This window comes from Octodon degus, unplaced genomic scaffold (assembly GCF_000260255.1).
Source record: "Octodon degus isolate 3935 unplaced genomic scaffold, OctDeg1.0 scaffold00344, whole genome shotgun sequence".
NCBI classification, from domain to species: Eukaryota; Metazoa; Chordata; class Mammalia; order Rodentia; family Octodontidae; genus Octodon; species Octodon degus.
This window is the reverse complement of record NW_004524920.1, coordinates 299,060-326,683: the sequence shown is the minus strand read 5'-3', so window position 1 is coordinate 326,683 and position 27,624 is coordinate 299,060. Positions and strand designations below refer to the sequence as shown.

At 49.6% G+C, this 27,624-nt stretch overlaps 3 protein-coding genes across 4 annotated transcripts in view; 2 read left to right on the top strand and 1 right to left on the bottom strand.

Annotated features, from left to right (window-relative positions):
- Positions 1-11,332, top strand: part of Itpkc (inositol-trisphosphate 3-kinase C) — a 23,029-nt gene extending 11,697 nt beyond the window's left edge. The window contains exons 5-7 of one of the 2 annotated variants that reach the window (XM_023708234.1): positions 1,038-1,139; positions 2,020-2,091; positions 11,218-11,332. In XM_023708234.1, coding sequence (XP_023564002.1) covers positions 1,038-1,139; positions 2,020-2,091; positions 11,218-11,235 — 192 coding nt within the window. In that variant the 3' untranslated portion in view covers positions 11,236-11,332. Of the gene's footprint in view, positions 1-1,037; positions 1,140-2,019; positions 2,092-4,747; positions 6,160-11,217 lie in introns of those variants that run through there. The other variant, XM_004647974.2, reaches the window with a different exon arrangement.
- Positions 7,123-12,736, bottom strand: CUNH19orf54 (chromosome unknown C19orf54 homolog). Its single transcript, XM_023708244.1, has 7 exons — positions 12,494-12,736; positions 11,719-12,119; positions 10,183-10,251; positions 9,634-9,758; positions 9,148-9,277; positions 8,986-9,056; positions 7,123-8,097 (listed from the first exon to the last, which is right to left on the bottom strand). The coding sequence occupies exons 2-7, from the start codon at positions 12,024-12,026 to the stop codon at positions 7,760-7,762; spliced, it is 1,041 nt and encodes a 346-aa protein (XP_023564012.1). The 5' UTR covers positions 12,027-12,119; positions 12,494-12,736; the 3' UTR covers positions 7,123-7,759.
- Positions 12,737-13,029: 293 nt separating this feature from the next.
- Positions 13,030-27,159, top strand: Snrpa (small nuclear ribonucleoprotein polypeptide A). The gene is made up of 7 exons (XM_023708245.1): positions 13,030-13,130; positions 13,593-13,672; positions 19,013-19,185; positions 22,256-22,435; positions 24,429-24,602; positions 25,219-25,307; positions 26,779-27,159. Exons 2-7 carry the CDS (start codon positions 13,600-13,602, stop codon positions 26,936-26,938), a joined length of 849 nt encoding a protein of 282 aa, XP_023564013.1. The 5' UTR covers positions 13,030-13,130; positions 13,593-13,599; the 3' UTR covers positions 26,939-27,159.
- Positions 27,160-27,624: the final 465 nt, after the last annotated feature.

Below are 27,624 nucleotides of genomic sequence, written 5' to 3'. Positions count from 1 at the left end.
TTTATTTATTTGTGTGTGTGTGTGTGTGTGTGTGTGTGTGTGGCCAGCTCAGCCCACCAGGGGGCGGGCCTGGCTGGCATGTGGTGCTGGGGGATTGAGCAGTGGTCCACTTGCTTTACTAAGCTTGTTCTAAGTAGGTGCTTTAGACCACTGAGCCATCTCACCAGCCCCACCCCCTCCTCTTTATTCACTGTACATCTTTTTTTTTTATATATTTTAGGGAAGGGTCTACAGGGTGTTCAGGGTCTCTCTACTAGATCGGACTCCTAGTGATTCTCCTGTTTACAGCCTCCCAGGAGCTGGGATTAGAGGCATACGCCACCATGCCCAGTCTCAGTTGCTGTCTCAGCACACCCTGGGGGCGGGGCCAGCACTGCAGGCCCAGGGATCAAATCCTGGGCCCCTGTGCCTGCTTGCAGGCACTTTAATCTGCTGAGCTATTTGGTTGGCCCTTGTACATCTTCTTTATTCCTGTCTCCCTTCATCCCTTGTTGTTCACTGTCTGCCCTCTCACCTCCCTGTTAGCTATGCCCCCTTGGATCTGACACCGTATGGCCGAGCGTGCCCTACAGTGGCTTCTCTGTGTCCCTCTCAAATGTGCAGAGTAACCCTTGCCTCATTGACTCCCTGCATGCCAGGCCCAGCACATGGCCGGCCTCCTACACATGCAGGCCCCTCTCTTCCTACACCAGCTTCAGGAAGTGGAGCACAGCACAATTTGCACCTTCCAGGTGAGGAGGCTGAGGCTGAGGCAGGTAAAGCGACTTGTTCAGAGCAGCCATCTGGAAAGGAACAGGATCCCAAATGAAAGCCAATCACTGCCCTGAAAACCTTGCACTGCCAGACTGGCTCCGTTGAGATGTCCAAGGTTAGCCTTGGAAGGACAGGCTGTCCTGGAGCATGCCTTGTGGCCTGGCAGGGCTGGGTCCCCGGAACAGCAGGCAAGCACACGCTGGCTGGCAGGTGGTCCCGGCAGGTGCCTGAGGGTGCTGGGAAGGAAGAGGGGTCACAGTGCCTTTTCACTCCTTGCCCTGTAGAAAGCTGATGGCACATGCAACACCAACTTCAAGAAGACACAGGCACTGGAGCAGGTGACAAAGGTGTTGGAGGACTTTGTGGACGGGGATCAGGGAATCCTGGTGAGTGGAATTCCCATGTCCCAGATATAGCTATTAAGGACAACTACCACTGGGCCAGGGATATAGCTCAGCGGCATAGTGCCTGCCTGGCGAGTGCAAGGTCTTGAGTTTGATTCCTGGTACTCAAAAACCAGACAACTTGCATTTATTGTAGCTTTTCAGTCAGTGGCTGTTCGCCTCAGCTGGGTGTAGCTGAGCCTGGCTGGCCTTGCTCACACAGCCGGTAGCCTGCAGCCAGCTGGCCTTAGGGCCTGGCTCATGTGTTTGCCTGTTGGCTCAGGACTTGGCCACCTGTCTCTCCTGACCCATCAGCTCGCCTGGCTGCTTCCTGCCATGAAACAGAGAATTAAGAGCAGGAAAAGTGCCATGTCTTCCTGGCATGGTCATACACACTTGTAATTGTAGCACTTGGGAGGCTGAGGCAGGAGGATAGCTGCAAGTTCCAGGCCAGCCTAGAATACGCAAGGAGATCTGGATTCACAGAACAGCAGAGGTGGAGCGTGCCTGTAATCCCGGCACTTGGGAGGCTAAGGCAGCAGGACTGCTGTGACTTTGAGACCAGCCTGAGCTACATAGCATGACCTTGTCTCAAAAACCCAAACAACAATGGTCATATCCTGTTGGCCAAGCAGACCATGGCGAATGAGCAAGGAAGGGGAGATACACTCTGCCCCTCTGCAAAAGCTGATGGTAGAACTGGGGTGCTCATGTATCTGCCTTACTCACCGCTTTGGTGCCTTCAGCCCCTCCATTTCCCCACTGATCACCTGACACCACATGGTTGCATTCTGCCCATGCCTTTGGGTACGGGAGAGGTTGGATCTCAGGGTAGCTCACAAGGTTTCTGTGCTAATCGAAGCCCCCCTCCCCCATCCCCCAGAAGAGGTACGTGGCACGCTTGGAAGAACTGCGCAATGCTCTGGAGGACTCACCCTTCTTCAAGACCCATGAGGTACGAGCCCTGGCCACCACAGGTGTGTGGAGGGGACATGGCGGTCCCAGTGGCACGGGAAACTGCTCATGGACTCAAAGGTTGGAGTTCTCAAAGGCAGGCCCGTGTTTTGTGGCCCCAAAACAGGGGTGGTATGGACTGGAGCATGGCCTCAGGCCAGGGGTGTGGGGGTGAGGGCCGGTCTTGTTGTGACCTTGGGTATGTGACTAATCCTCTTGGGCCTCTGTTTCCTCCTCTATGACACGGACAGGAAAAACAGTACCTTCTTCTCAGGGCTACTGAGGTGGGAGAGGGCCACTGTAGAGCAACGCTTGGTGCATGTAAAGGCTTGATTTGGTTTGTTCTGCGCTGTCTTGTGGTTCTGGAGGTTGAACTCAGAGCTTCACACGTGATAGGCAAGGGTTCCACTACTGAGTTACACCCCCAGCCCCATACAGAGGTAGTGAACCCCCCTTCCTACTAAAGTTATTTTATGATCATGATTATTTGTACTGTCATATACCTCCGTGGATGGCTCTTGCCTGCCCTGTCCTCATACTCCCAGCCTCTCTTGGGAAACAAAGCCTCTGAGTGTGAGGTGGTGGCAGTGTCCCTGTGTGCCATTTCCTCTCCATGATATTCTGTTTGTCCTGCCAACACTTTTGTTTTTTTTTTGGAAACAGGGTGTTGCTATGTAGTCCAGGCTTGCCTTAAACTTGTGATCCTCTTGTCTCAGCCTCTGCAATGCTGGGATTATGGACACATTCCCCCACAACAGGTTCTCCTTTCCTCTTGTTTTTTTCTTTTCTTTTTTTTTGTCTTTTTGAGACAGCGTCTCACTATGCATTTTAGGTTGGCCTTGAGCTCACTTTGTAGCCCCGGCTGGTCTCGAACTCAAATGATGCTCCTGCCTCAGCCTCCCAAGTTTTCTTCTTCTTTCTGATGTCAATGGCACTGACCTGGGAATCAGGCCAACCTAGTCTCAAATCCCAGCTGTGCCTGGGGGCAGCCATTCTCGAGGCCTCAGTGTCCCTGCCTGTAGCCCGGGTGGTGGATGTTCTTGCTGCTTAAGTACTGTGCAGGCCAAATGAGGAATTGGAGCCCTCCCCATAACAAGCCATCCGTACAGGCCAGCTGTCAATGTCATGTTTGTTCTTCATGAGACATCACCCTTGTTATTGTCACTGCCTTCAGGCTTCATATGGAAGTCATAAAAGAGGCCTGGGGAACCATCTCCTCTATCCTGTATTTCTCCCAGTGACTTAATGTTACAGTTGCCACTATTTAAAATGTGAGACTAGATAGATAGATAGATAGATAGATAGATAGATAGATAGACAGACAGATAGATAAATGTGAGATTCCATTTAAGCCAAGATTTATAGTTTCCCCTACCATTTGGGGAAACATGATAATGTGGGGCTGTTTACTAGATGCTGTCTGCATCCACGGCCACACAGTGTCTGTCCCTCTGACTAGGCTTCTGTGTGTGCCCTGTAATAGCCCTTGCTTTTCCTTCATCCTATGACAGGTTTGCAAGGGGCTGAATCGTGTGTGCAGCACAGGCATTGGGATTTCAGTAGTGTTTGAAATGCTTTCTTTTTTTCCTTCCCTTCCTCCTTTTTTGTTTTGTTTTCTTTCGGTGGTACAGGGGATCAGGACCTTGCTCTCATTAGGCAGGTTGCTTAGACTGCCAAGCTACCTCCCCAGCCCCTGGCCTGGAACTCTTGACAATCCTGCCTTGGCCTCCCAAGTGCTGTGATTGCAGGTGTGAGCCACCATGCCTGGCTTGAAACTTGTTTTTGAAAAAGGGAAGGGGCTTGCAAACCTGTCATAGGATGAAGGAAAGGCAAGGACTATTACAAAAACAGCCCAATAAAACAAGCATCTACTGAGGGGTACTGTGTGCCCCCACTGGGAGGCAATTCGAGTGCATGGATCATCGGGTGCTGCTGTCCCAGAAGCAGGCACTGCTGCCAACCTCCCCATTCTACAGACAGGAAACTGCGGAAGCTACTAATCCCACTTTATGAGCATCAGTCCGCTAGGCCTGAGAAACTGCTGCCCCTTTCTGGGGAGGGTGTTACCTAATTCATTAGTTCCTACCAGACTTTCTGACCCATGCATGGTCCTAAAGGCATTTGAGTATGTACCCTGTCTTAAAAAATGGTAGCAGGGGCTGGAGTGTTGTTCTGTGTTAGAGCTTGTGCTACTGTAGGAGGTCCCAGATTCAACCCCTAGCACCATAACAAAAAGATAATACATATATAGAGGGGGCTTACAAACCTGTCATAGGAAATGACAGGAAACATACATATATATATGTATATATATATGAAATATATATATGTATATATATGTATATATGTGTATATATATATGAAATATATATAATTTAATGTGCCAGCAACTTTTAAATACTTTATATGAGTTAACTATCTATGTACCATCTATCTTTCTTCAGAGCAACTCTAGGGTAAATATTACTGTTATTCTCTTGGCGTATGAGGATGCAAAGCCACAAAGAGGTCAAAACTCCTGTTCAAATCTCTATAGTGAGGAAGTGGCAGAGGCGGGATTTGAACTCCAGCAGCCTGGAGCTGCTTGCTCCCTGTAGGGGACCTACCTTAGGAGCTGGTGCCTGCTCCTCTGCTAACTGCCCGCCTCTCCCCTGCAGGTGGTTGGCAGTTCCCTCCTCTTTGTGCATGACCACACTGGTCTGGCTAAGGTCTGGATGATCGACTTCGGCAAAACAGTGCCCCTCCCTGACCACCACACGCTCACCCACAGGTTGCCCTGGGCTGAAGGCAACCACGAGGACGGCTACCTCTGGGGCCTGGACAACTTGATCCGCCTCCTTCAGGGGCTGGCACAGAGTTGACCTGCTCAGCCACTGCCAGGCTTAGTTACAGGATGGTGCTGGTCTGGAGCAGCCCTGAGATTGCGTGGGGGCTGGAGGTGGGCAACGGAAGAGGCTGCACCATAGCACACCACCAGCATGGGAGGCCCGAAGGGCCTTGGTACACCAGGCAGCTCCTGGCTCTTTCACTGTCCAGGGAACATGACCAGGCGGGGTCATAGTGAGCCAGTGGAACCAGAGCAAGTCCCTGAGCTGCCAGGAAGGCTGCTGAGGCATTGCCAGAGGCTGCAGCCAAATCCTGCTTCCCTGAGAGCACAAGTTGCTGTCGCCATATGGACCCAACACTGCCTAGGGCCACGTGGATGATGCAGAAATGCCTTCTTAGTCCCTCACAGCTCCCAGCTGGCTGAGCTCAGGGCTGGGCCAGCCATCTTGGCACGCCAGTACCAGGCTTCAACTCTGAGTACGTGCAGGATCCACCTGTCCATCTGGGAGTGACAGCACACTCTCTGTTGGAGGCCATCCAAGTGCTGAGTGGAGAGAATGACACGTGAGATGCCTGCTGACGCTGCCCAGGGCAATGTCCTGGGGTGGGGCGCAGTACAGCCTCCTTCCTGCCCTGCTGCAGCCTGGTGGGGTGCTCCCCTGGAGATCCTGATGACCCCCTACAGACCCAGGCTGCAGCCACATGTGGCCGGGTGTCAGCGCTGTGACCAGTAAGACCTCATTCTTTGGTGCACCGGAGCAACCTCAGCACTTCCTCCTTCTGTCCCTGAGTCTTGGGCTCCCGTCTCCTCCCTCCCAGTGGACTGCTGCGGCAGCAGTCTCCCAGGCAGGGGAAGCAGGTTCCTTCTTTGGGAAGCACAGTTGCCTTCCTGAGGATTCTTTGGCCCAGTTCAGAGAAGAGTCCTTCTCCAGGGAAAAGTGCCAGCCTTGGTTAGCTGTTGGCCATTCCCTTGGGCTTGCCACCTGGCCTAAACCAAAGACTCCAGAGCCCTGGGGTGTGGAACACGCACGCTCCGTTCAGTGCTCTAGCACTTGTAACTTTGGCCTCCTGTCCCACAAGGGTGGGTTGTGACAGGCATCCACCCTTCTCAAACTGGAGCCCTAAGTTTGTCTTCCGGGGCTGAGCGAAGTCAGCCTTCTCCTTTTCTACTGACGTTCTTTATACTTATTTATAAATATGTGAGGTACTTGTTAGGTGGGGTACTGGGGGAGCATGAGGCAAATGGCTTCACTCTGCCTCCCACCCACAGGACGCTAATAAACAGAACACTCAAAGTCAATGTCTTTTCCTTTCTATCTGGGTGTGTAGGCTCAGTGACACCTGGGCGGGCCTTAGTGCCCGGTGGGGTAATGGGATAATGATCACCTCAGGACTGAGGCAGGCTGAGCCAGCTGCTTCATTCATTCGGCATCCTCTGAGCTGCTTGTGCCTGGCTCTATTCTGGCCAACCCAGGGGACACAGCGGTTGGTGTTTGAGATGATTCCCAGCCGTGTCCCCATGGGCTCCTGGGACAGGTCCAAAGCACCAGGGTTGAGATGGGATCGCACCTCTTCATTGATTAGAACCACTACACCGCGGTTTCCGTATAGGAGACCCTCTGGGGCACTGCAATAACTGAGACAGACACATTCCCTTTTGAAGGGGAGGTGACGGCTACTCATTCATGTGAGAATCTTAACGTTCACCATGTAGCCGTACCCTTGTTTGGACAGACAGATGGGAAGAACAGTTTGCAGTCAGCTCAGTAATGAGGTTCAGGTGTCCACAGGGTGGCCTGGCTGGTGGCCAGAGACTACTTGTCCTGAATCCTGACCCTGCCACTTGCCAGCCATATGACTTCCAGATCCCAGCCTACTCATGTCAAATGGGGGAGGGGTGCTAAGATGTGACCCATCCCCTCAAAGTTCACCTGTTGGAAACATAAATCCTGATTCATGCGGTAATTAGGATTAGGTCAGGTCACCAGGGTGGAGCTCCACTATGGCAGAAGTGGCTAAGAGGAAGAGAGACCAAGATAGCGGGCTTGCTGAGACAACAAGAAAGCCGTCCCCATCCTCTGACTGCTTAGACTCCAGAACCCTGAGGTCTCAGGGACTTTCACGCAACAGAAAATGTTCCAAGACAGAGACCCTGGTACCTGCTGTACAGGGAGTTGTTGATGAATTAACAACGGACAGACAGTTGCATGTGTAACTGCTCTTGGATGGGCTTTATTTTTTTGGTGGAACCGGGGACTGAACTCAGGCCTTTGCGCTTGCCAGGGAATTGATTACACTGAGCCATCTCTCTGGTCCCCTTGGATGGGCTTTAAACTCCTGACACAGTGTCACAGTATCTCAAAAGCAAAAATAGGGGAGCCGCAGCCTGGGCTGAAGGACTCTTTCCCAGGAAGTGGTATCTGAGTCCCTAGGGAGAATGAGGTGTGATCTTAGCACAGGGCTGGGGCCATCTGGCACTCTGGAGACCTAAGAGGTCAGTACGGTGGACAGGTGAGGGAGAGCTGGGCCAAGGAGAGGGCAGCTAAGAAAAAGCGCTCAGTCCCTGTCCTGGGAGCAGAACAGCGCCCTAGGGGGTGGGGTGCAGCTGAAGGTCCAGCCTGGGCTCCTGCAGATAATCTGCTTGCCACCAGTGTCTCCCTGACAGAGGGCTTTCAGTACCAGTGCTGGAAGAGATGGCCTGGGCAGTTGCTAGGCTGGAGATGGGATGGGTGGGGGGCCCTCAGAGATCCCGCCCAAACCTTTAACTACTGCACAGGGTGAAAAGCTGGGACACTCTTTGAAAGGCAACAAAGCCAAGCTGTGGACAAGTGCCCCAGCCTTAGCTAGTGGCTTGACTCCTGTGGTCTGAGCAGCAGAGCCTGGCCACAGAGGCCGGCCTGCACCCCCCCAGGGGGTACCACATACACCCGCCCATCAGCAGCCCTAGAGGGTGAGAAGTCTGTCAGCTGCAGGTTGCTATCCCGGACTTGGTCATAGTCCCACAGCTGGTAGTGCCAGCTCTTTCCCTGCTTGCAGAGAAGGAAGATGGCTCCTGAGGAGCTTTCCTTGGGTAAGAGTGGTAGCTGGCACGGCGTGCTGGGCACCGGGTGGAAGAGACCAGGCAGCTCCAGATCCTCGGCATAGCCAAGGTGTGGCACTGCCTGCACACCCAGCAGGACACCTGTGGGTGAGAAGACGATGTGAGTGGGCTGCTACCCGAGCACTACCAGGTGCCGGAGCTCCCTGAATTCAGCCTTCCACAGCAGGCAGTATCCTGATCTCCACCTCACAGACCAGCTAGTGGGGACCAGTGGGCACATGGCTGGGCTGAAAGGGGACCCAAGGGCCTTGGCATTTTAAGTCCTGCACTTCACAGCACAGGGGAGCTGGAGAGGTGGCACGAGATGGTAGACTGCCCAGGAGAGAGATGCTCAGGGAGGAGCCCTGGAGGCCACATGGCCATGAAAAGGCTGAGTCTCCATCGTGGCCTCTTGATGGATACAAATCTCTGACTTTCTTTCAGGCAGGTGGCATGACAGTGACAATGCTGGTGATATTTACTGAGCTGCATAGCATCCCAACTAATGTTTTAGGAATGTTATAAGCTTCGCTTATGACACTGCTTTATGAGCCAGGTGTGCAATCTAACACTTGGGAGGCTGAGGCAGGAGGGCTGCTGTGAATTCAAGGCCAGCCTGGACTACATAATTCAAGGACAGCTTGAACCACATAATGAGACTTTGTCTCAAAAACTCAAAGCAAAAAAGACTGCCTTATGAGATGGTACGAATGTGACCCTGGATTTCCAGATGGGAAATAAGAGGCCCAGAGGTGAAACCTATCTGGTCACGGGGTCTGGAAGTGACTGGAACCAGGGCTGCATCTGTGCTATGAGCTCCTGCTTGCAGAAACCCCAGCTGGTAGACCCCGGAGGCACCTGTGGCCCCCAGGTCTCAGGTTAAGTGCCTGGGGACAGAGGCAGCCCAGCCTTGGTCTGTACTGTGGAGGGGTTGCTGGGGGCTGGGAGACTCAGGTGGAGGGTGGACAGGGCCAAAGGACGCGCACCTACCTGCACTGACTGCCCAGTGGGCCTTGTGGCCCTTCCTCTTACACGGCTCGTGATTGAAGTCTTCGTCATAGCTGGTGCTGGCATTAAGGGAAGAAACTACCAGAAGTGGGACCCACTCTTCCCCGGCCCTCTGGCCTGCCTCCTACCCTGGTCCTTGGATACGGGACAAGCAGTGGGTGTCCGGCGATGAGGTGCTGCAGGATCAGGTCTCTGTTGGGACCACCCAGTCCACTGTGAAGCAGCTCAGTCTGACAGCCCAGCGTCTCCTGGGCCAGCCTGCCCATGTTGGCCACTGTGGCGAGATTGCACACACAGACAGAGGGACTTGTGGCTGGAGCTGGCAGGGCCTGTGCTTCCAACCCCCACATGCCTGGCCCCACTGTGATATAAGGCAGAAACTGAAGGACCGAGGGGGTCAGCTACTTGCCCATGGCCATGTGAGAGGTGACAGAGGTGAGTCTAGAGCCCAGAGAGCCCGGTTCCACGCTCTACCAGGTGACCACCTGGCTTAGTAGGCATTGAGTGGCAGGGCAAGTTTGGAAATGAGAATGAGACTCCCCCCCACCCAGGCCTGCAGCGCCCCACCTGTCTCTCCTGTTCCCTCCCAGGAAGTACCAAGGACCATGAGACCCTCCTTGGCCAACTCACCAGAGAACATTTCTCCCTGTGCCGTGTAGCCTCTGTCCATGGCGACCTGCACAAGTCTCTCCAGGGGAACACCGCTGGGCGGAGCCAGAAGAGCACCTGCCATCCACAAGGCCACCAAGCCACACCTGGGAGACAGCCCTGGCCCTGTACTGGTTCCTCCACCCCAGAAGTTGGAGTAGGGGGCCAAGTTCCTTCCCTGCCACTAGGCCAGATGGGAAAACCTTGCTTGGCTTCAAGGGACAAGGCCCTGAGTCCAGAGCTGGAGGGTGGGGACCAAGGTCACTGGGGTTCCAGGGAGTCTGTACCAGAGAAGGAAGATGGCTCTTGAGGAGCTTTCCTTGGGTAAGAGTGGTGGCTGGCATGGCATGCTGGGCACCGGGTGGAAAAGAGAGGAGTTTGCTCACCTGCTCCCCAGGGCCACCCAGTACCTTCTGTGGTAGCACCCCAGCCCACATGCACCCAAGCTACGCCAAGTGCCCCTCCCCTGCCTCCGAGCCCAGGTGTCAGAAGGGCAGCAGGGCAGAGCAAGGGTGGCCAGGGGACACATACTGAGGGCCCTCTTGGATGAGCGATGGCAGGTCAGCACAGAACAGGATCCACTGCAAGTCACTTCGGAACCTGAAGCAGAGCCATACTCAGGTTACAAGGGAACTCTACAGTCTCTGGGGGCTACCTGCAAGCAGATGTCCAGGGACTGGGAAGGGAACACAGGCCTGACTGTCCTAAGGTCAAAGGGCTGCTTCTGGCTCTGCTGCTAACTTCCTTGTCTCCCGAGCCTCAGTTTTTTCACCTGGCATGGCGGGGGGGGGGGGTCATCATAGTGCCTGCTTGACCCTGTGTTTCTCTCAGGAACTGAAGGCCAGAACAAATGTTCAAACTTTGTAATGAGTCAGATTTACGTGAAGAAATTACTCAAGGGAGTACCTTATGCCCAAATTTCACGATTTTTTTCCTCCTTTAAATCTGTTAAACAGGGTATGGTGGCACACACTTGTGATCCCTGAGCTCTGGAGGCTGAGGTAGGGGGATCACTGTGAGTTCGAGGCCAGAGTGGGCTACAAAATGAGTTCAAAAAAAAAAAAAAAAATGAGTTCAATGCCAGTCTGAACTTATAGTGAAACCCTATCTCAAAAAGACAAAAAACCCCACCAAAATAAAACAAAAGAATACTATTTGACATGGCTACTCACATGGTAATAGGTACTGGTTGTGTTTGGGTTTTGGCAGAACTGGGGATTGAACTCAGGCCCTTGCACTTGCCAGGGAAACGCTTACTCTACTGAGCCACTGCCCCAACCCCAGTACTTGTTATTTGAACAAATTTGTCTTACTATGGTTGGGGCACGTAGGACCAATTATAAAAATGGCTGGGGCCTTGGGAGTTTCTTCTTAGTTTGGCAAGTCCCTTTACTGTCTTCTCTAAATTAAGTCCTTATGGTTCTAGCACATACATAACTCCCTCCTTTTACCTCCCCTGCATCCCAAGTTCCTGTTGTTCTAGCTTCTTTCCTGGGCCCCTGAGCTAGTCTCATGCCTTCCGTTATCTTTACTACAATAGTTTTTTTTTTTTTTTTTTTACCATAGGTTTTGGCCTCCTCCTGAACAAAACCTTTCCATGGCTTCCCACTGCCCCCAGGATGGTTCAGTTCTCTTCACATGCCCCACCATCTCCTGTATGAGCTGGTCCTGCCCACCTTTTAGCTACTTCCCTTGTTCTGTTAACTAAATATTTGCAGTTCTTTAAAAAGGAACATGTCCTCATTTTTTCTGGGCCTTTTGCCCAAGCAGTCTACTTTCCAAACTCTGTCCACTCTGTCAGCTCACCCTCTCCACGTAGCTGTCCTGAGTCAGATGCCCCCTTTTACCTCTGATCATAACCTGACAACTCCTGACTGTCACTGTCTGGAAGGCTGAGAGTCTGCTTTACCCCTGCACCAGGCACTGCTGAGCGCAGCATTTTCCACTGCTGGAGGTGCATCACTACGGTAGGGGACTGATGTCACTGCCTGTTTGACCTCAGAAAATGGGAAACCTGAAATGAAACAGCTGAAGTGACATGGGGACAGGTATTTTTGGAGACCCTACCGGTCCTTGTGCAACTTCAGGAGTCTCCTCACATCTTCTTGGCCCTTGGGGTTTGGGCCTGCCTTCTCCAAGGCCTCCTTCAGGAGCTGGCTCTTCTCTAATCCGTAGACATGAGGGGGGATAGCCCTCATGGCAGGGGGTGGAGGAAGTGGGGGTGGTGGGGGGACAGGGGTTTGAAGACTGCAGGGAGTTAGTGGAAAAGGTACATGCAAGTGACTTAGGAGTAGGGGAGAAGGTGGAATGAGGGCCTGGGGTACAGGGTGTCTTGAAGGGACTGAGGATTCTAGGGGGGAAGAGTAGGAAGTCATTTTGGGATCTTCAGAAGGGGCGGAGGGATTAGGAGAGTGCAGGATTCTCCAAAAGGTTTTGTCTCTGGGAGAGATTTTAGGACTGAGGTGTACCTGTTACCAAGCCAAAAAAAAAAAAAAAAAAAATTAAGAGTTGAATATTCAAACCAGTACCAGGAACTGGGGTCAATTCAATTCAGAAGAAATCTGAGAGTCAACAGTGCGATTAAATCCAGAATCAGATTTGTGGTAAGGGGAGGGGTCTCCGGGGTTTAACTTGCGGCTGGAGGCTTAGAAAGGGAAATTTTGTTGGGCTAGTCTCGTTCACTGAGCCTGAATTTGTAAACTCCATATGTAAACTTCATATTTGGGATATGAAGACTCAGATCTTCAGTGAGACTCAGAGGCCCTAGAGCTAAAAATGGAAAAATTTATACCTTCCATCCCCCTTTATAACCCCTGCCCAAGTAATGAACTCGGGAGCTGACCTTTGAGCCAGAGGTCAAGAGGTCAAAAAGGACATCAGGTAAAGAAAATAGCCCAGTTGTGGATAAAATCCTACAATCAGCGACAGGAAAAGTCTGTGGGTAGGAGAAGGCTCCGCGATCTGAGGCCTAGAGGATCCGCGATACTGCGGAGACAGGAAACGCAGTTCAGGAAGTAGAACGCACTGCCCTTCGGTGCAAAATGGCGGCTCCCGCACACAGCTGGTCCCACATCACGTGGCAGAACGAGCAGCGCGTGCCCACCCCTTTACTGATGACGTCACAGACGATGCGCGGCTCCGGGGGAAGAGGTGGGCCTTTCTAACAGCCGCCTGCGGAAGAGACAAGGGCGCTAGTTGCAGCAGGATTGATTGGAAAGCTCGTGACCTTCGTTGATTGGGCTGTAGACCCACTGACGTTACAGTAGGGCGGGTTTTACAGCTGAGGCGGGAATCCAAGCATCGTTTTGATTGGTAAGCCTTCAGTACCGGACTAAACTTACTCTGATTGGTCGATCTACCGAACTTCCGCGCGGGGATTGGCTTGCGGGAAGATAAAGGTGGGCCTGGAAAGGCAGCGTCGCTGCGGTCTGATCTGAATTACTTGGTTGTCGGTGCTCGTGGGACCTGCGGCCCTGTTGGTAAGTTACCTCAGTCCTGGTGGCTGTAGGTGTCAGAAAGGTGGTCAGGGCATCCATCATACATGGAGTCGGGCGATGTATGAAGAGATTTTATTGTTGTGCGAGGTTGGGGTGTCCTAAAATTGTTCGGCTTTCATAACTGGCTCATACATCCGGGTTTTTCTCCCCCCCCTTTGGGCACGTGGGCCAATGAGAATCGCCGTAGGGGGCGCTCCGCCAACTGGGCCACGTGGGGCATCCTGGGACTGGTAGTAAGCTGAAGACGGTTCTCCACGCGGGTGGGAGAGGCGAAATCGCTCTCATCCTGCGCACTCTTTGTTGCCCAGGCTGCGCCTCCTGCCCTTAACTCCGGTGTTACCAGACATTCTATTAGAGTGAAGGTCTTTGACTTTAGCTGATCCAGGGTTGGAACAGGAGATTTGGAGAAATTCAGGGCTAAAGTCGTATTTTTCTTTCTTTAAGCCCTACCATGGCAGTTCCTGAGACCCGCCCCAATCACACTATTTATATCAACAACCTCAATGAGAAGATCAAGAAAGATGGTGAGTTCTTGGTGTATTCTGGACTCTTTATTTCATCTCGTGAAGTAGCCTCTTTTCAACTTCAGCATGTTCTCTTTTTTCTCATTCCTGTCCAGCTAAACTACTAGAGTTAATTTTTTCGTTGTTGTACTTACAGTGTATTCAGCACTCCCATAGTTCATTTTACACTTTGTTCTTTAATCTGGTTAATGTTAATACAGTAATAAGGGTTTTAGCTCACAGAGACCCTAACTCTTCCCCATACAACTCAGTCATTCTGCGCTCTTCATGCTGTTCCTCCCCTGGCCTGTGAACTCTTTTAGGTCAGAAACTTAAGGCTGATTTGGTCCTTGTGGTGTACTCAATGGTCAGTCCATAATGGAAGTGTACACTAGTAATGGTGGTCGACATTTGGTACTGGGGATCGAACTTGGGACCTTGCACTTGCCAGTCAGGCACTTCAGCGTCTGAGCTGTCTTCCTGACAATAAATTTTGATTATATTTCTCACAAACCTGCAGCAGGGTGCTATTGTTATTCCTGCTTTCACAGTTAGGAAATTTGAGGCCCAAGTGTTGTAACTTGCTCAGGGTCACACAGCAAGGAAAGTAGTTGAGATCACAAGGGTGGAATTCTTGTATGGAGTTTAAAAATTCAGTTCCTCAGACCACACCATAATCTCAGCTACCTGGAATGCTGTGGTAGGAGCATCCCAAGTTCCAGGCCAGCTTGGGCAATTTATTAGCAAGATTGTGTCAGAAATAAGACATGTCTGGAGGCTCAGGCAGAAGTACTGTTGCAACATCAGGGTCAGCCAGGGCTACATAGTGAGTAGTGAGTTCAGACCAGCTTGCTACATAGCAAGACACTGTCTTTAAAAAAAAAAAATACCCACCCCCCCTCCCCAAAAAATATAACTCAGTGTGAGGCTCTGGTTCAGCCCCTAATACTGCAAAAATGCACTCAGTTCCTGCCTGTGGGTGGATGTAACTATACACAACCAAAACTCAGTTTTTGAAATCAGAAGTACTTCCACCATTTTCTTGCTTAATTTATCATCTTTATTTTTATTTATTTATTTATTTATTATTTAAATGGAATAAGGATTTTTTTTTTCCTCCAAATGCCTTCAGGGGGGCTGGTGAGATGGCTCAGTGGTCTAGAGCACCTACTTAGAACAAGCTTAGCAAAGCACAAAGCACAGAGACCGCGGTTCAATTCCCCAGCACCACATGCCAGCCCGCCCCGCCCCCTGGTGGGCTGAGCTGGCCACACACACACACACACACACACACACACAATAAATAAATAAAATTAAAAAAAAAAACAAATGCCTTCAGGGCAGGTTTGGCTGGCTTGATCCTCGAACGCCTTCAGGGCACTTTTGGCCAGCGGGAGAGTTGTGAGGTTCGAACTCCAGCAACCTGAGGCTGACAGCTTTGTGGAAGCTGCCACTTAAAGGCCTGAGCTAGGGCCAGGCCCCCTTGGCTGGCTTGAGTTGTGGGGATCAAACTATAGCAACCTGAACCCGATTGCTTTGTTGAAGCAGCCACTTAAAGAACTGAGCTAAGGGGCGGGCCCCCAATTTATCACCTCTACTGAAGCATATTTTCTGTATCTGAAAACTAAGCAGAGTCCTAAATGTCCCTCTGCCTTTGGAGATAGAGTCCTGCTATGTAGTTCATGCCCGCACCTTGCATTCAAGGGATCCTCCTGCCTCAGTTTCCTGAGTGCTAGAATTATAGGTGTGCAGGGCATCAAAGTAGCTACATCTCCACGTGGTACTTTTATGGCACCCAGCAATTAGTGAGGGTTGAGTGAATGTTAGCTCTTGTTACCTTACCATCTCAGGAAACTGTCAGGAGCTTATTGGGATTAAGTTTGAGGTTTCAAGTTAAGTTGCTGTTGAAGAAAACAAAACCAGGAATGTAAATTCTGCATGTGGTTTAAAGAGTGTGGTGTCTAGCCAGTACTCAGCAGTGCCCTGGACACAACATTGGAGATAGAGAGCCCTGGTCCTGCACTGCCAGAGAGCCACCCCACAGTGGTCAGGGACATGATGGGGTCTGCAGGCATAGGGGTCACACCGCTGCCGGGAGTCTAGGAAGACATGTTGAAATACACATTTTTGAAAAGCTTTCTGCTTAGCAGCATTAATTCCGTAATTATGAGGTAGAAGAGGAATCCCCCTCCGCTGCTTTTACCTTCCCTCCACTACTTTTTCTTCAGACACAGGGTCTCAGTTTGTAGTCCAAGCTGACCTTGAACTTGTGATTCCACCACTTCTGAGTGCTGGGATTTCCATGTACCACCATACCTGCAATGTTTTTATTTTTTGAGGTGCTGAGGATTGAACTCAGGGCCTTGCTCATTCTTGGCAAGCCCTTTCCCACTAACTACCTCTCTAGCCCTTTTCATTTTTTGCAACAGGCTGTTGCTAAGTTGCTCGTGCTCATCTCAAACTTGTGACCCCCTCCCTTCCCCACTTGCCTTGGCTCTCTAGGTAGCTGGGATCACAGACATGAACATTTGCACCCAGGAAGAAGTTATTTGGGCCACTGTGTGCTAGGTTCCAGGGGTGTTCTGGGAACTCTGGGCCAAGGCCTGTAAAAGGTGCAGCAGAACACTGGTGGCTCTTGGGGTTTCATGGGACTTAGTTTTGGGGGTGGAAAATCATGCTGCTCCCTAGTTTTGACTGAGTCCCTTGTGGAATGTCTTCCCAGTTACGGAGAGTAAACATGGATGGGCTAGAGGGGAGGCTGCAAAGTGGGAGAGCTACCAAACCCAGGGGAATGACTGAGATCTGGAGTGGGTTGGATGGAGTGGACCATGGAGGAAAAAACTAGGTGTGTTCACACCAGGATTATTAGCTAACTGATTTAAAACATCTTTGACTCTAATCTCCCCGGTCAGCATACATGTTTTCTTTCCTTTTTGGAGAACTGTCAAGAAGCAGCTGCATCTCAGCCACCTTTTGTTTTTCATTTTTACACATTTCATTTTTTGGCTGGCTCAGCCCGCCCTGAGGGCTGTGCTGGCACGTGTGTCAGGGATTGAACCACCATCCCCAGTGGCTGCCTAAGCTTGTATAATCAGGTGCTTTAGGCCACTGAGCTATCTCTCCAACCTCTTTGCTTTTGATTTTTTTTAAATTTTATTTATTTATGTGTGTGTATATGTGTGTGTGGCCAGCTCAGCCCACCAGGGGGCGGGGCTGGCTGGCATGTGGTGCTGGGGGATTGAACCGCGGTCCCTGTGCTTTGCTAAGCTTGTTCTAAGTAGGTGCTGTAGACCACTGAGCCATCTCACCAGCCCCTGCTTTTGATTTTTGAGACAGGGTCTTGCAGTGTAATGCAGGCTGACCTCAAATTTGTAAGGATTTTCTGGCCTTAGCCTCTCAAGTGCACAGAGGCATGTGCAGCCACAGCCAACCTCAGCCAGCTTTGTATAACTGTTGCCTTTGTATAAGTTGTTGATGGTTAGAACAATCTTTTATTGAGCATGATTTCCTCTAGCTAGCAAGTGAGGCAGTTTGCTGGTGGTGCCCAGTGGTTTGGGGTTCAGAAAGACTTGGATTGTGGACCTAGTTGTCATGTGCTTCCCAGCACCCTCAGGAACAGGGACACATTCTCTGGGAGCCTGTTTCTCTCTTAGGAAAAATGGCACAGCAAGTGATGCCGCCTTTGGGTTCTGAGGACTTAGGAGTCCTTTCCACAAACATGTATTTACTCAGTGTTTGTGGGGTGTGTGTGCGCCAGAGTCTGCACTAGGCATGAGCAGACTACGGTGAACAAATCAGCTGGGCTTATGTAGCTCCTGAGGAGAGTGATACATAAGCATATGTCAGGAGGTGGAAAGTGTAACAATGAAAAGGCAGTAGGGTGAGGACATGGGAGGAAGGGTGGATGTGATGGTCAGAGGAATCCCTTGGAGTGGCAGCGTATCTGCTGAGACCTGAGTCACTAGGAGGAGGAAGCCAGGTTAACATCAGGAGAAGGATATACCAGGCCAGAAAAACAGCTAGGGCAAAGCCCTAGAAGCGTAGGTCATGCGTCCAGCTTGAGAAGGGAGCACAATGCCATTGTGGCTTGGGATGGAGGTTGAGTGTAGGCAGAGACAAGGTTAAGGAAGTTTTCCAGTACCATATTAATCAAGCCTTTGTCAGTATGTTGGTGACAGTGAAAAAAAGTGTGAGCTGTGTACCTCAGTAATCCCAGGTCCTCTAGAGACTGAGGCAGGAGGATCACAAGTTGGTGGCCAGCCTGGGCCACCTGGTGAGATGTCCCCGCCTCAGAAAACAATGCAACTGCTTAAGGACTTACTGTGTGCCACATGGTGTTCTGAGCCCTTTGTGTGTAGGTACTCATGTTCCTTGTAAAAGCTCTGTGGGCAGGTACAGTGACTGTATGTTTTTTTTTTTCTTTTCAAAGTTTTATTGATAAACATATAGCAATGAGACAGTTTCAAATCAAATCGAAAGTACAGTTTCAACAAATAATACACTGCATATATTCTTCTTAGTGGTTAATTGCTGTACAAGATGCAGACTTGTGATCCTACTTACAAACACCATTAGAAAAAATCATTCTATAGTGACTGTATGTTTTGTAGAAAAATACTACTGTTTACTGTTTGAGTAGTTCCTGCCTGTTCGCTTTGTGGGATCTTTTTTTTTTTTTTTTTTTTTTTTTTTTGCCGAACTGGGGATTGAACTCAGGCCCTTGCACTTGCCAGAGAAGTGCTTATTCCACTGAGCCATCTCCCCAGCCCTTTTTTTTCTTTTTTAAGGACTTCTTTTTTTTTTTTTTTTTTTTTAAAATTTTTTTTTTTTTTGTGTGTGTGTGTGTGTGTGTGTGTGTGTGTGGCCAGCTCAGCCCACCAGGGGGCAGGGCTGACTGGCATGTGGTGCTGGGGGATTGAACCGCGGTCCCTGTGCTTTGCTAAGCTTGTTCTAAGTAGGTACTTTAGACCACTGAGCCATCTCACCAGCCCCCATTGTGGGATCTTTTTTTTTTTTAAATCATTTATTTTATTTTTACATTTATTTAGTGTGTGTGTGTGTGTGTGGCCAGCTCAGCCCACCAGGGGGCGGGGCTGGCTGGCATGTGGTGCTGGGGATCGAACCGCGGTCCCTGTGCTTTGCCAAGCTTGTTCCAAGTAGGTGCTTTTAGACCACTGAGCCATCTCTTCAGCCCCCATTGTGGGATCTTGAGAGATTATTGACCTGTGTCATTCTGGGTACTGTCACTTGGCTGGTGGCCTCCTACCTGGGGTTTACTTCTTCTGAAAACAGGAGTGTAAGTTCCTAACATGGTACCAAAGCTTCTGGAAACTATTGGTTTTTTCCTTCTCCCAACTACAGAGCTGAAGAAGTCCCTGTATGCCATCTTCTCCCAGTTTGGCCAGATCCTGGATATTCTGGTGTCTCGGAGCCTGAAGATGAGAGGGCAGGCTTTTGTCATCTTCAAGGAAGTTAGCAGTGCCACCAATGCCCTGCGCTCCATGCAAGGTTTCCCTTTCTACGACAAGCCAATGGTGAGCATTGTGAGTGCCTGCACCGATGTGTGTGCATGTGCTTCATTCAGGAGACTGGATGGGCCTGAACCTCCTCTCAGCTGTAGTCTAGTACCCTCAGGGAGGTACTTCTATCTTGCTGTTCCTTGGTACTTATTTTTCTTTGAACCAGGGATGTGGGAAACATTGACTAAAGAACCCCCAGCCTTGTCCTTTCTGGCCCCATAATTCTATGAGGGAAGGATTGGCAGAGAGATCAGGACCAGGATGGGGAGTGTGTTGGTTACTCTTTGGTTGCTGGGATAAATACCCAACACCCAAGATGAAGGAAGGAAAAGTTCGTGGGTGTTTTTTTTTTTTTTTTTTTTTCCTGAACCAGGGATTGAACTCAAGCCCTTTCCCTGAGGTTTGTTTAGCTCATAGTTACTGGAGGTTTCAGTCTATATAGTTGGCTCCAAGGCAGAGAAGCAGATGGCAGAGAGCAACCTTTCAATGCAGCAGTAAAGAGCACAGGAACAGGGAGGGGAAGCAGCTTAGGCAGCTAGATAGCCTCTCTCCCCTTCTTACTTACATTGTAATGCAAGTTACCCACTCTTGGGCTGGGTATAGCACTCACACCTGCTGTCCCAGCATTGGATCAAGAATCAATCACAGGGGCTGGGGAGATGGCTCAGTAGAATAAGTGCTTGCCTGGCAAGCTCAAGGGCCTGAGTTCAATCCCTGGTTCCCCCAAAAAAAAAAAAAAAGAATCACAAATTCCAGAAGCCAAGCCACCCCATGACTGTGTGAGGCTTTTGGGGGACACCTATACACAAACCATAGCACGGAGGCACAGGCCTACCTGGGAGTCGGGACTAGGATGAGGGAAGCACAGAGAGCTGGGAGAGTTTAGGGGAGACAGCTCACCTTGTATGTGGGTTTATGCAGGGCTTTCTTTACGAAAAGGGACTTGAAAACTCAGCTGAGGGTGGGAGTGCAGGGGAGAGCTTGACCTTGAGCATGGTCTGGGTTAAGGAACTAGGCTTGTCCTGAAGGTAGACTTCATTCTGAGAGTGCTGGGAGCTGGGGGAAGAAGGACTTAATTAAGGACACGCCCCTGGTTTTTGGGTAGACTGGTTTAGAGGGTGGGAGGAGAGGGTGTGCCACAAATGATCCCTCGAGCCAGGTGGATGTCAAGGAGGGGACTGTACTCTGTGGGAAGGCCGAGGGGGTGAATGGCTTTGCGCCGAAGTGTAATTCCTTGTAGACTGCTGGCAGGCACCCTTGGGCCTTTTCCCTGTCTGCCTTGATCAGTTTTTAGTTTCACCTGGTTGGAATATGTTACTGTATCAGCTCCCTGTATAAATGATGACAAGTCCAGATGGGTTACCCATGTGGAGGTGAATCCCCGGGGACGCAGGGACTCCAGGAGTGACCAGTTAGCTGTCACCTCCCTCCTCCTCTGGGTATAGCAGTGTGCCATCACCACATCTTACAGACAATGATTTTCAAGCATCTAGATGTTGCCTTTATTTTTATTTATTTATTTATTTATTTTTGTGTGTGTGTGTGTGTTTTAATTTTTGACTTCAGTTATTTTTATTTTAAAGAAAAAAAATAAAAACAATGGTCCAAAATCTCAAAACAAGATTTTAGGAAATTTTTTAATTTTTATTTATATGTTTATTTTGGGGGGTACTGGGATTGAACTCAGGACTGGTAAGTGCTTATTCTACTGAACTATCTCCCTGGCCCCTAGGTACTGCCTTTAGATGTTTAAAAACCATAAATCTTAGCTGGCATGGGGGTACATCCCTATAATCCTAGCACTCAAGAAACTGAGGTAGGGGGCTGGGGAGATGGCTCAGTGGAATAAGCGCTTCCCTGGCGAGCGTGAAGGCCTGAGTTCAATCCCCGATCCGCAAAAAAAAAAAAAAAAAAGGAAGCTGAGGTAGGATTGCATTGAGTTTAAGGCCAGTCTGAAGTATATGGTGACACCCTGTTTCAAAAAACAAAAACAAAAACTTGTATCCCCACAAGCCCCATGCCTGATAACTGTTGGAGCACATCATAAACTTGAGTATGTGCAAATTTTATCAGTCCGGTCGGCCCTACCTTCAGAAGATGTCCTAACTGCCTGCTTGCATTCCTGCCCGCTGCTGCCCTGGTCCTAGCTAGCACCTTGCTCCGTAAGGACTGTGGCAGTGGCCTGCTTGTTCCTGCTTGGTCACCTGCTCTTTTTTCCACACCCCCTGCTCCTCTCCTCAGGGTTCCTTTTGAGACATGAGCAAAAGCCCATCATCACTGTCCTGCTTCTTAGGAAAGAGTCCTCACCATGCCATGGTCCCCTGTTTTTGTCTTGGCTCCTCGCTCCCTGTTGTCCCGCCTCCTTGCTGTTTCCCAGCACACGAAGTGACCCTGAGCTCCTTGCATGGCTGCTCCCTTTGCTGCAAGACTCTTTACCCCAGGCGTCCTCGGTGCTCCTCCACTCTTCCCCTCTGCTTCTGCACGAATGTTGCCACGCAGAGCCCTTTCCTGGCCACCTCATCGGAAAGATTCATTTCTCAACACTTCACACCCCCTTTTCAATGTGCTCTTTACCATACCTCCCACACAGAGTAAGTGCCGTTTGGCAGGGCTTTTGTCTGTTCTGCTTGCTGCTGCACTCCCACGGCCTAGAATGGTGCCTGGCAGCAGTGGGCCCTCCATAGAGGGCCGAGTGAACTCCTTTGCATAGTGCTGGCCCCTGTGTGTCAGGCAGGGTGCTATTCTGAAAACTTTAAATTCGTCTAATTCTCACAGTAATTTTTTTTTTTTTTTTCCCGGAACTGGGGATTGAACTCAGGCCCTTGCGTTTGCCAGAGAAGTGCTTATTCCACTGAGCCATCTCCCCGGCCCCTTCACAGTAATATTTTGAAGTGTGAAATTTCATATCCTCATTTTACAGATGAAGAAAATAAATCCAAGTGATTTTTTTTGAGGGGGTAGTATTGGAACTGAACCCAGGGCTTTGTGGGTGCTAGGCCAGCATTTTTCCTGGTAAGGTCTGATTTTTGGGCTCACACAATTTGGCTCTGAATTTGATTCCCTAATCCTTGTGCTCTTTTGATAGCGCATTCAGTATGCCAAGACCGACTCGGATATCATTGCCAAGATGAAGGGTACTTTTGTGGAGCGAGACCGCAAACGGGAGAAGAGGAAGCCCAAGAGCCAGGAGACGTCATCTGCCAAGAAGGCTGTGCAGGGTGGGGCTGCAGCCCCTGTGGTGGGAGCTGTCCAGGGCCCTGTCCCGGTAAGCCATGGCCTAGAAACTTCCTTTCACTACCAGGCCTCTTTCAGTGGGTCAATTGTGGGGGAAGAAGGGGAATACTCATGAATCAGACCTGTCCCGTCCCTTTTCTTACAGATGACTCTTTCGGGGGTGCAGGCCTGCATGGCTGCATGGTGGTATTTCTACTTGAAATGCCTGTTCCCTTCCTGCTTAATATTTCTGGAAATCTGTGTTTTCTTCATGTCTGGCCTGGCTTCTTTCCTCAACCTAGATTTTCCTGTCTTTTTTAAGTCAATGTGTAGGAAATCTAAAGAGAAGCAAATCATTAGGATTAATAAGTGATTTTAATTTGGAAGGGTTAGTAATAGTCAATATGAAAAATGAGTTGTGTTTCTATATGTTAGAATTAAGCAAGTAAAAACATTGAAAACAAGCACTGAGGAATAGATCCCAACAAAAAGTGCACAACTGTGACACATCTGCACAGTACATAATGCCAGAACAGTTGGAGGCTTCAGCAGTGGGTAAAATGGTAAGGTTCCAGCAGTCAGTGACATGCTGGTGCCTGGAGGGTAGAAAGTGGGCCAGCGGGGCAGGACAGAGGGTCTATAGGAAGCTGTGGATGTTGGTTTATTATTGTGATCACGGTACAACAGTACTAGGATTGATTTTTCTGAGTTGATGATGAGCAAATGAATCTGTAAGGGTAAAACTTAGTTCTACCACATACTGAACAGAAAAGTAACAAGCTGATTGATTGATCTGAATGTGACACTAAAGGTTCTAGAATAAAACAGTGCTGAGTACAAGAGATAGCTGACTTGGACCCACCCCTTCCAACTCTTCATTTCCATGTCTCTGGCTCTTAAGGGCTAATGGCTTACACCCTGCACCCTGTGGTTGGAGCTGCCAGTGGGATCTGTGTTTCTGTTGGGCTTTCCTGTTGGCACTCTTCCTGTGTCTACCCTCTTCCACATTTATTTAATATTATGATTAGGATTCTGGCTGTGGCTGTGCTGTGTGACATCAGACTCTTTTTCCACTTTTTCTTATTGACAGCCATTTCTTTCTGTACCTGCCCTTACTGTCTCTTACCGTCTTTGCCTTCCAGCCCCCTATCCTCATCCTGAAGCCTGTCATGCTGAGCATCAAACCTTGCATGTGCTAGGCGAGTACTCCACCACTGAACTACCTCAGTAGTCCCTCACTGTCTTTGTTCCTAGGTTCTGGATCTCTTCTTTTGGCTTTTGTGTGATGGATTAAATTGTTTTTGTGTGGGTTTTGTTGTTGTTGTTTTATTATTTATTTATTTATTTATTTATTTATTTTGCGGAACTGGGGATTGAACTCAGGCCCTTGCACTTGCCAAGGAAGCGCTCATTCCACTGAGCCATCTCCCCAGCCCCGTTTTTTTTTTCTTTTATTTTTTCTTTTATTTATTTTTTTTGTTTGTTTGTTTGTTTTAGACAGGATTTTATTATACAGTTCAGCCTGGCCTTGAATTCCATATGTCCCTAGTTTGGATTACAAACATGCATTATTCAACCTGACTTGCCTTTGCTTTTTTAGAAGCAAAAGAATATGTGCCTTAGTAGCTTTGATGTTGTTTTTTGTTTGCTCATATCTAAAAGTTGGAACACACTATAATTTTTATATCTTAACTGTTTTTAATTTTTACTTTCTTTTCTGGGAGGATGATACTGGGACTTGAACTCAGGGCTTTCTATTTTTTGAGAGGTCTTGTTAAGTTGCCCAGGTGAGGTTTGAACTTACACCCTTCCTTCCTTAGCCTCTGATTGCTGGGCTTATGGGTGTGTGCCCCTTGAACCTAGGTCTGTTTTGCTCCACCTGGCACTCTTGCATGTTTTTTCTTGCCTCTTCAAGTCTAGCTCTTTAATCATCTGCCTCTCATCTCTTGGGTTTTCTTTCGTGGGCTTTGTTCCTCTGCCTCTTGAGACCAGAGTCTCACTTCTTCCTGCCTGCCATGTGTCAGTCTTGTCCTCTCTCTCCACAGGGCATGCCACCCATGACTCAGGCTCCCCGCATCATGCATCACATGCCGGGCCAGCCACCCTACATGCCACCTCCTGGCATGATCCCACCTCCAGGCCTTGCACCCGGCCAGATTCCTCCTGGGGCCATGCCCCCACAGCAGCTTATGCCAGGGCAGATGCCACCTGCCCAGCCTGTAAGTATCTAGTCCCCTCAGGGACTTCTGTAAATGAGATTAGAAAAGGATGATGTGTGAGCCAGGTGTGGTGGTACACACCTGTAATCCCAGTACTTGGGAAACTGAGGTAGGAAGATTGGCTGTGTTCTAGGTCAGCCTGGGCTACAAAGTGAGCTCAAGGCCACCCTTAACTACATAGGAAGACTGTCTGAAAAAGATGCACCCCCAACCAAAAAAGCGGGTGGATGAGGGGCTCTTCTAGGTTGGGCTTCTGGGCAGTCCTTTGAGAAGGTGGTACTGGAACAGAGTGTCCTGAGAGGTGAGCACATAGTGGTTGAGTTGGGTCTGGGCAGAGAGGTTGAGGGGAGGTGCGAGCCATGGCCAGGGTGTAGATTTATTCTTTAGTGAGCACATTCTTGTGTAGCAGGCTCTGCTTTGCATTCTTTGCAGTAGCCAGAATGAAAGATGTCTAGCTCTGTGGCCTGCAGTCTATGAGGGCATTCCATGTGCAGCTGGTGGAAGTGCTAGAAGTCTGAGCCAAGGGAGGGAAGTTGAGCAGGGGGCAGCTCTAGGATCTCCTAGATCCACTAGGCGTGTGCTTGCGTGCTCACGGGCTGCCCTCCTTTCCTGGCAGCTCTCGGAGAATCCACCAAATCACATCCTGTTCCTGACCAACCTGCCAGAAGAGACCAACGAGCTCATGCTGTCTATGCTTTTCAACCAGTAAGTAGGGGCTGTGGCTTGGATAGTATTGGAGAGTGGCGTCCAGAACATGTCCCCATGGGAATTCTGTGGGGGTAAGCCTGGAGCTAGCTCAGGCTCCAGGAGGACAATGACTGAAGGTGTGAAAGGAAGGAGAGGGAGGAAGTTGTGGCTGCGCCCCTGCCTGTGGGGTATGTGGTTTGGACATACTGGCCTGTGGCCTTTGTTGGGGGGGCTGGTGGGTACAGGCTCTGAGCCTCTTTTCCTGTCTCCAATGGAGCAACATGAGCTAGGATCAGATCATGAGGTCCAGTCTCAAAAAAAGAAACAAAAAAGGGGGAAAATGCAGAACTTGGTGTATGTAAAAATGATACTGAACACTGACTAGACGGGCAAAAATCAGCATGTTCGGTGTTACGTGTGGGAGGTGATGCTACAGAAACTCTTGTGCTCTGCTCATGGGACATAGGTGCAGCCATGTATAGAGAGAGGAAAGTGGAAGGTATGGGTCTGGGCGAGTTCACCTAGTCATCGTACTTCTGATCATATATCCTACAGGAGGTTTTTTTTTTTTTTGTCCTGAGACAGAGTTGGTCTGTATAGTCCATGCTGACATTGAACTGACCAGACTAGACTGTCCCTGAAGTAGAAGTGAATTTCCTGCCTGAACTCCCCTAGCGCTGGGATCACGGGCGTGTGGCACCATGTGCTGCTGCATGGTTCTTTAGATCACTGAGAGGGTTGTTTTTTTTTTTTTTTTTCCTTTTTTTGAAAAAAGAAAAAAGCAAGTAGTGCAGGCGGGCCTTGAAGTGATCCTCTTGCTTTAACCTCCTTAGTGCTGTGATTATAGGCATGTGCCACCATGCCTGATTTGAGAGATTTTTTTTTTTTTTTTTTGGTGTGGAACTGGGGATTGAACTCAGGCCCTTGTGCAAAAATTTTGAATAAACTAGAAAAAGTTTGTTGTGTAACATGCCCACAAAACAATGCATATTTTATTAAAATAATAGTGGGAAATGGTGTCCAGTAAACTTGAGGGTAACTTGATGGAAAGGCAGTAAGGAATGAGAAGAAGCAAATTAAGCAGCATGTCATGAAAGTGGGTGCAGTGAGACAGGTATGGTGACACACTGTCATCTGAGCACTCTGGTGGTCGAGGCGGGAGGATCACGAGTGCAAACTCAGTTGGGGCTACGCAGTGGGACTGTTTCAAAAGCCTTAGGCAGTAGCAGCAATAATAAAAATGAACATGGCTCTTGCTCCTGGATTCAGAGGTGAGCTGTGATGGAAGGATAGGGTTTTTGTCATGATCTAGATTTTGGCTGTGTGAGGTGTCTGATTTTTCCATTAGAGTTTCAGTTTTGTATTTTGGGTGGGGTAATCTCTCATGAGGGCCTACATGTGTATTGAGTTGAGCGTCATCCCTGTTGGGTGCCAAAATATAGGAATGCCTGCTGCATGGGGTCCCTGAGGTCTGTGGTTCCTTCTTCAGGTTCCCTGGCTTCAAGGAGGTCCGCCTGGTGCCCGGGCGGCATGATATCGCCTTCGTGGAGTTTGACAACGAAGTGCAGGCCGGGGCCGCTCGAGATGCCCTGCAGGGCTTTAAGATCACCCAGAACAATGCTATGAAGATCTCCTTTGCCAAGAAGTAGCACCTTTTCCCCAGGCCTGCCCCTGCCCCTGTTCTGGGGCCGCCCCTCCCCTCTTTGGCTCAATCCCCAAAGGTAAGTCCCCCTTTGGGGGCCTTCTTGGAGCCGTGTGTGAATGCGTGGTCGCCACACAGCATTGTACCCAGAGTCTGTCCCCAGACATTGCACCTGGTGCTGTTAGGCTGGAATTAAAGTGTTTTTTGAGGTGTGGTTTTTCACAATCATTTGTGTGTTTCATTTTTTGATCTTATGGTTCCCTTCCCTCTATATCAGCACATCCTGGGATTTTGGACCTATTGATACTTTGAGATTTACAGCCTTGGGAAAATGCATAATTGTAGTAGTACTGTTCAGTCTCATCCATATTTACTGCTTTGGCAATCTTATGTTTTGTCCTCAACTGGTATTCAGGGCAGGAAATAGAAACCTAGGGCTACCTGGTGCTGTTAAGTAGATTGAGTACTGCATAAAGATGCCCCTTTAAGGGAAAATCACATTCTCTTTTTTTGGTGATACCAGGGATCGAACTCAGGACCTTGTGCTTGGCAGGCAGGGAAAATCACATTCTGTCTGGGTGTTAGTTCCTACCAAGGTTTTTTTTTTTTTTTTTTTTTTTGGCGGAACCGGGAATTGAACTCGGGCCCTTGCACTTGTCAGGCAAGCACTTATTCTACGGAGCCATCTCCCGG